The sequence below is a fragment of the Mauremys mutica genome, chromosome 13 (assembly GCF_020497125.1).
Source record: "Mauremys mutica isolate MM-2020 ecotype Southern chromosome 13, ASM2049712v1, whole genome shotgun sequence".
Classification (NCBI taxonomy): domain Eukaryota; kingdom Metazoa; phylum Chordata; order Testudines; family Geoemydidae; genus Mauremys; species Mauremys mutica.
Window position 1 is genome coordinate 48653275 of NC_059084.1, and position 8289 is coordinate 48661563.

At 56.4% G+C, this 8289-nt stretch overlaps 1 gene segment (V, D, J or C); it reads right to left on the reverse strand.

Annotated features, from left to right (window-relative positions):
- Nucleotides 1–7161: 7161 nt before the first annotated feature.
- Nucleotides 7162–7934, reverse strand: LOC123347920. The segment is given in 2 exon segments: nucleotides 7162–7586; nucleotides 7849–7934. Coding segments are annotated over 2 exon segments (372 nt in total).
- Nucleotides 7935–8289: the final 355 nt, after the last annotated feature.

An 8289-nucleotide genomic window follows, 5' to 3' on the forward strand; every position in this document is an offset into this window, starting at 1 on the left:
CCAGGTGTGGCCTCACTAGTGCCAAATAGAGGGGAATAATCAATTCCCTCGATCTGCTGGCATTGCTCCTACCAGGGGCGGCTTCAGGCACCAGCAAAACAAGCAGGTGCTTGGGGTGGCACATTTCTAGGGGCAGCATTCTGGCGCCAGCCATCAGAGGTGCTGACTCCGGGCCATGGGGAAAAAGTCACCCCACCATCCCAGCTCACTGCCCCAGCTCGCCTCTGCCTGCTCCCCTGAGTGCGCCGCACGTCCCCCTTCCCTCCCAGGCTCCCTGTGCATGAAACAGCTGTTTTGTGCAGCAAGTCTGGGAGGGAGGAGAAGCCCAGCGGCGGGTGCTTGGGGAGGCAGCGGCAGTGGAGTGGAGGTGAACTGGAGTGGGGAATGGTTCCTCTACCCCTCGTTACTTCCTGCACCCCCAGGGGTCGCTCTAGCCATTTCACCACCCCAAGCACGGTAGCACGCCGCAGGGGGCGCTCTGCCGGTCGCCGGTCCTGCGGCTCCGGTGGACATCCCGCAGATGTGCCTGCGGATGCTCCACCGAAGCCCCGGGACCAGCGGACCCTCCACAGGCACGCCTGCGGGAGGTCCACCGGAGCCGCCTGCCACACTTCCAGCGACCGGCAGAGCGCCCCCTGTGGCATGCCGCCCCAAGCATGCACTTGGCGTGCTGGGGCCTGGAGCCAGCCCTGTGCACCCCCCCACACCCTAGCTCACCTCCGCTTCACCTGCTCCCCTGAATGCCCTGCTGCTCCGCTTCTCCCCCTTCCCTGCCAGGCTTGTCACACGTGAAACAGCTGTTTCGTGCAGCAAGGCTGGGAGGGAGGGAGGAGAAGCCCAGCGGCGGGCGCTCTGGGGAGGCGGCGGTGGTGGAGCGGAGGTGAGCTGGACAGGGGAGGCTCTAGGGATTTTGTCACCCAAAGCACAGCAGGCAGGCTGCCTCCGGCTGTGGGAGGTCCACCGAAGCCGCGGGACCAGCAGATCCTCTGCAGGCAAGCAGCCGGAGGCAGCCTGCCTGCTGCCCCCACGGCGCCGGCAGAGCGCCCCACATGGCTTGCCCCATGGCTTGGAGCGCTGGTGCCTGGAGCTGGGGCAGGGAGTGGTTCCTCTATCCCCCGTTACTTCCTGTGCACCCCCCCCACCCTATCTCACCTCTGCTCCGCTTGCTCCCCTGCACGTGCCGCTGCTCCGCTTCTCCCCCCTCCCTCGCCTGAGAGGGAGTGGGGAGAAGCGGGGCGGGGGCACACGGGGGGGAGCAAGCGGAGCGGAGGTGAGCTAGGGTGGGAGGTCGTGGGGGCCCCCAGGAAGCAATGGGGAGGGAAATGCTGCCCGCTGGGGGGGCGGGGCTGGGGATTTGGGGAAGGGGTTCAGACGGGGTGGAGTTGGGGAGGGGCCGGGGGGCATGAAAAAAAAGTGTGGGCAGCCAGGATTTGTTTTGCTTGGGGCGCAAAAATCCTAGAGCGGCCCTGGCAGGGCCCGGCAGCTAGCACTGACTTCAGGCAGAGCAGTGCCCGCTTAGCGCCTCTGGCACTGACTTCAGGCAGAGCAGTGCCCGCTTAGCGCCTCTGGCACTGACTTCAGGCAGAGCAGTGCCCGCTTAGCGCCTCTGACACTGACTTCAGGCAGAGCAGTGCCCGCTTAGCGCCTCTGACACTGACTTCAGGCAGAGCAGTGCCCGCTTAGCGCCTCTGGCACTGACTTCAGGCAGAGCAGTGCCCGCTTAGCGCCTCTGGCACTGACTTCAGGCAGAGCAGTGCCCGCTTAGCGCCTCTGGCACTGACTTCAGGCAGAGCAGTGCCCGCTTAGCGCCTCTGACACTGACTTCAGGCAGAGCGGTGCCCGCTTAGCGCCTCTGGCACTGCCTTCAGGCAGAGCGGTGCCCGCTTAGCGCCTCTGACACTGACTTCAGGCAGAGCGGTGCCCGCTTAGCGCCTCTGGCACTGACTTCAGGCAGAGCGGTGCCCGCTTAGCGCCTCTGGCACTGACTTCAGGCAGAGCGGTGCCCGCTTAGCGCCTCTGACACTGACTTCAGGCAGAGCGGTGCCCGCTTAGCGCCTCTGGCACTGACTTCAGGCAGAGCGGTGCCCGCTTAGCGCCTCTGGCACTGACTTCAGGCAGAGCGGTGCCCGCTTAGCGCCTCTGGCACTGACTTCAGGCAGAGCGGTGCCCGCTTAGCGCCTCTGACACTGCCTTCAGGCAGAGCGGTGCCCGCTTAGCGCCTCTGGCACTGCCTTCAGGCAGAGCGGTGCCCGCTTAGCGCCTCTGACACTGACTTCAGGCAGAGCGGTGCCCGCTTAGCGCCTCTGTCACTGACTTCAGGCAGAGCGGTGTCCGCTTAGCGCCTCTGGCACTGACTTCAGGCAGAGCGGTGCCCGCTTAGCGCCTCTGGCACTGACTTCAGGCAGAGCGGTGCCCGCTTAGCGCCTCTGGCACTGACTTCAGGCAGAGCGGTGCCCGCTTAGCGCCTCTGGCACTGACTTCAGGCAGAGCGGTGCCCGCTTAGCGCCTCTGACACTGACTTCAGGCAGAGCGGTGCCCGCTTAGCGCCTCTGACACTGACTTCAGGCAGAGCGGTGCCCGCTTAGCGCCTCTGACACTGACTTCAGGCAGAGCGGTGCCCGCTTAGCGCCTCTGGCACTGACTTCAGGCAGAGCGGTGCCCGCTTAGCGCCTCTGGCACTGACTTCAGGCAGAGCGGTGCCCGCTTAGCGCCTCTGACACTGACTTCAGGCAGAGCGGTGCCCGCTTAGCGCCTCTGACACTGACTTCAGGCAGAGCGGTGCCCGCTTAGCGCCTCTGACACTGACTTCAGGCAGAGCGGTGCCCGCTTAGCGCCTCTGGCACTGACTTCAGGCAGAGCGGTGCCCGCTTAGCGCCTCTGGCACTGACTTCAGGCAGAGCGGTGCCCGCTTAGCGCCTCTGGCACTGACTTCAGGCAGAGCGGTGCCCGCTTAGCGCCTCTGGCACTGACTTCAGGCAGAGCGGTGCCCGCTTAGCGCCTCTGACACTGACTTCAGGCAGAGCGGTGCCCGCTTAGCGCCTCTGGCACTGACTTCAGGCAGAGCGGTGCCCGCTTAGCGCCTCTGGCACTGGCGCCCCTGGGAGTGTGAATTGTTCGGGGCCCAGCGCGAGTCCCAGGGAGCCGGATTCCCAGTAGTGGATAATCGCCCACAGCTGTGACTGACGTCATTCAGCGATGCAGGCGCGGAACGTGCTTTGTACTGAGGCCCGGAGTATCTCACCGTTCATGTCACCGTTACCCCGGTCTCAGGGAGTCCCCGGTGCACATTTCAGTGGGAAGCGCAGGGAAGCGAGCGTGTAAAATCCCTTGGTGGAAGGGGCTGGGAGGGTGGGATGTAGGGGGAGAAACGCGGGTGGCTCCTGAGATCCCCCTGTCAGCAATGCCCCGCCTGTCTGTCTCATCCCCTACAGCACTAACTGAATGTCCATGTCGGCTGATTATTACGAAATTCGCTTCTCCTTTTTGTGCCAGTCCCGCTCTGCTCTGTGTCACTGTGTCTCTGGCGCAGTAATAGGTGGCGGTGTCTGCAGCTGTCAGCCAGCGGAGCTCCAGGGAGAACTGGTTCTTGGAAGGGTTCACGGAGATGGTGGTGCGACTCTGGAGGGAAGCGGCGTAGTTTGTGCTTCCCCCTTGAGCTATATCCCCGATCCATTCCAGCCCTTTCCCGGGACTCTGCCGGATCCAGCTCCACCAGCAACAATTACTGCCCAGGGTGTCCGAGGAGGCGCCTGAGATGGAGCAGGTGAGGCTGAGAGTCTCTGAGGGTTTTACAGTCCCGGGACCTGACTCCACCAGCTGCACTTGTGACAGGACCCCTGTGGAAAAGACAGAGCCGTGTGAATTCATCCCACAACCCATTCATCTCCCGCTGCTGTGCAGATCGGTCCCACCCAATACTCACACGAGGGGGCGGCCAGCAGGAGAAGGAATCTAAGTATTGGTTTCATGATTGTACTGTCAGAGAACAGAGCCTCTCTCAGCCAGGAACGCCAGAGCGTCTGAGCTTTCCACCGCCAGGAGTTTGTGTTTATACAGGACACACGTGGGCAGGGATTTGCATGCAGGTTTCAGATATAAGAGAGGAGAGGGGTTGGAAGGGAAATGAGAACGGTCTGTGCATTGCACAAAGGAGGCACAAAATTCAGATCCACAGCTACAGACTTTGAATCGTAGGTTTGTCCGGCAGAAATTGAAATGAGCCAGGCGGCTCAGGGCTCGTGCTGGGCTCTGGGCATCTCTGGTATTGTCAACGCTGCAGGGAGAAGTGATTCTCGGTGTGTCTGTAGAGATGTATCAGAGGGATAGGCTCCTAGTCTGTATCCACAAAAACAAGGAGGAATCCGGTGGCACCTTGAAGACTAACAGATGTATTTGGGCATAAGCTTTCGTGGGTAAAAACCACTGCTGCATCTGAATAAGTGGGTTTTTCCCCCCACGAAAGCTTGTGCAAGGAGTACGTGTGGCACCTTGGATAAATGTGTTGGTCCCTAAGGTGCCACAAGTACTCCTGGTGGTATTTGCTCATAACCCGAAATTTCTAAAAGTGCAGCAGATCCTGTTTTTTAAATGTCTGTAAGCAACTGGCGGGATGTTCAAAAGCACCTGCCTGCCCAACACCCAAAGCAATCAATGGATTTTAGGCTTCCAAGTGTTTTGGAGAATTCCATCAGCCACCTAAACCCCTTTGAGAATGTGGCTCCTCCATTGCTGATTCACGTAGGTGCTTTTTGGAAACGGCCCAGATCAGTCTCGGTTTCTCAGTCAGTCCCTTTCTGCCTCTTTCCCTGTTTCTCTTTCCCGTCCAGACGGGCAGGACCGGCTTTGTCTGATTGTCAATTAACCCCTTGGAAGAGCTATAAGATTGAGTTTTACTGGACAAGGGCTTGGTAGCGCTTATGGATATGGAGGGGTGGCATATTGCCAGCAGGGGGTACATGCACGTCACTAAACGTATGATCCTCCTCTACGTGGCATCCAAATGGTCCAGATATAACGTAAGAAATTCCCTCGGGTTCCTTACCCGCCTCCCCTTTGCGTTTTCTTTCCATGTAGATCGATGTTAACGAGGGGGAGGGGGTGTCGCAGCTGTTTTACATTAAATTCCCTCCTTGCATGAAAACGAGAATGAAATGGACGTGGCTTTTCCCTTCCCTGTTCTCCGCCCCCACCTGTGAGTGTCTGTGGGCGTGGGACTGTAGGGGCACAGAACCGGAAGATACTTACACACCGGAGTGGCCAATAAGGAAGGGAAAAATCAATAACCAAATCAATAACAAATTAATATTGTTTGATTAAAAAGGAAACCTTCCCTTCCCTGTTGGAATCACTAGTATTTAAAGAGGAACCCCCGGGGCAGGGATTTGCACGTGGGTGTCACCCAGCAGGGACGGGAGATGAAAGGGGCCGCCAGGGGAGCTCTAGCTAGATAGGGAGCCCCCTGCAGGACATGCCGGTGCCTCTCAGCTGATAGATACATGTGGATCTTCCCTCGAGACATGTCCGTGCCACTCGGTTTGGAGAAATTATTCAGCAACTGTCATAGATCCATAGAATGTAAGGACCCTTATGGGCATCAGCTCTGATCTGCATAACACGGGCCGGAGAATTTCACCCAGTGCTTCAATTAATTAATTCTAATTGCTGCCTAATGTCCCCGAGCCCTAGCATCGGAAGAGGACCTCATTGTGCAAGCAGTATCGATTCGCAAAGCCTGTAATTTCTTTTGTCTTTTGGAAAGAGCTGTCCACTCCCAGCTTGGCTCCACCCACGGAGAGTTAATGAAGGGGCTGTCTAGGAAGAGATGAAGAATTTCTGACCAAAAAAGAGGCCCTTTATTGCATCCTAGCTCTCTGTGAATATGTCCGATAAAATGTGGTCTCCCTTTGGAATAAATCAAAACATTTAGAGAGGAAGGATGGTATTGGGATGAGACATTGGGCTACACTTCAGGAGAGCTGAGTTCAGTTCCTAGTGCGCGTTCTCTCTCAAACTCTTTCTGTGGCCTTGGTCAAGTCACTTAATCTTCGCGTGTCTTACCCATATGGTGTGTATACGGCCCCTATTCCTATTGAACCTCAACGGCTCATAGATTTTAAGGGCAGAAGAGATCATGAGATCATCTGGTCTCGCCTCCTGTACAACACAGGGCATAGAATCTCACCCCAACTTCACTCTATTGAGCCCAGTAGCTAGTACTTGACTAAAGCATTTGTGCCAAAAAAAAATCTTGTCTCGAGTGAAAGCAAAGGTGCCACAGTCAGAGTATTTATCCTCAGACCACCACTGTGAATACATTCTTCACCCATTTACTGGTGGGGAACACAAGCAAAGCTAGTGAGGGCCAGATTTTAAAGGTGTCTGGGCGTCTAAAGACGCTGATATGCGCCCAGTAGGATTTTCAAAGAAGTGTAGGCACCTGGGGCCAGATTTTCAAAGGTATTTAGGCTCCTAGTGGACTTTCGAAAGACATCTCTGTCTCTAGAGTCACAGTCGAGCACCCAAACCATAGTGTCTTTCTTCTCCTTAATTGTCTTCCTCAGTTTCCCTGCCTGTCCAATAGAGTCCATGAGGCTTCTTGATTTCACAGATTGGTGGTGAGGGCAAATTAATGGCTTCGCTTTTTGTAAATGTTTTGAATCTCTCTGTTTATAGATCGCGATGGGAGGATTTTCACTGGCACACGGGAAGTGAGGTGCCCAATTCCCACGGAAGGTGGTGCCTAAACCCCTGTAGGCTCCATTGAAAACCTCACCCAGGATTCCTCGGAACAGGGACCGTGCCCTGAACTCCAGAGATGGGGCAGTTTTAAAGGGACAAGTATTTATCTAAAACACCCTCCCTTGGGGGATCTGAGAGTGAAGGGTGTGTCCCCCCCACCCCTTTGTCTGTCTCTCGCATTATCTCTCTCTGTCACACTCCATCTCTCGCACTGTCAGACTCCATCTGTCTGTTGCACACTCTCTCTCCCTCTCACCATGTCTCTCTGTCACACAGTCTCGTTCACTACCTCTTCATCTCACGTTCACACTCTGTCTTACTGTCACACTGCCTGTTTCTCTCACAATTTCTCGGTCTCTCTCTCACACACACACGCACACACTGTTTCTCGCGCTTTCTCGCTGTCACAGTAATTCTCTCTCTCACACACCCACTCGTGTATCTCTGCCTGCCTGTCTCTGTCACACCCCGTCTCTCTCTCAAAGCAGGGAGGTTTTTGCAGGGTCTCTGAGTCACGGTGGGTTACTGTGCTCCACTGCCGTATCTCATGGCGCAGTAATAGGTTGCGCTGTCCGCCTCTCCAGCGCTGTTCACTTGCAGGTACACTTGGCTTTTTGCTGGCTCTCGGGTGATGCTGATCCGGCCTCGAAGAGCTGAATGATAGTCCGTGCTCCCTCCACCCCAAAGTGTCCCCATCCACTGGGGGGATTTTCCAGCTGGCTGCCTGATCCAGTTCACCCCGTAATCAGTGACTGAAAACCCGGACACGGTGCAGGTCAGTCTGAAGGTCTCCCCTGGTTTCTTGACTCCCCCGTCGGATTCCTCCAACTTGATCTGGGAGTAAACATCTGTAGGAAAGAAAGGACACAGGGTCAATGTGTCTTGCACTGAGACTGGGATCCTCCAAGGGTCCTAAGGGAATTAGGCTCCCATTGAAACCAAATGGGAGTTGGGAGCCTAAATGCCAATTGATTTCACTGAGGGAACGGCACCCTTTGAAAATTAGTAGAATCTGCAGCTCTGCGCCTAACGCCCTTAGGCACCTCGGGAAATCACAGCAGGGATCTTTGGCGAATTAAATCTCCCAGGCTATTAAGATCCCGCCCTTACATGATGGGAAGAAGACCAGGACAGCGATGGCTACGCTGGTTCTCATGTTCCTGGGGCAGAAATCCGCTCTGGAATGAAGGCTCGAAGCGGCCCCCCGAAGTGAGACCAGATGCAGCATCCTCCGTCACGCTCTGTGTTTTAACAGGGAACTGACTGACCTGATTTGCATGAGGCGTGTGTGCGGTGGGGAGTATAAAATGGGGCCCGGTTTTCAAAAGAGTTCAGAAGAGTCAGATCCCCAGTTGGAGTCAGTCAGCTGTCACGCCATTGGAGTCAATGGAAAGTTAAAAAAAAAACCCAAACCAGAGAAGTTCATGATGGACAGGTCCCTCAATGACTATTAGCTGGGCTGGGCAGGGATGGTGTCCCTAGTCCGAAGGTGGGAATGGGCATCACTTGGTGGTTACCTGTTCCGCTCATTCCCTTTGTGGCACCTGGCAC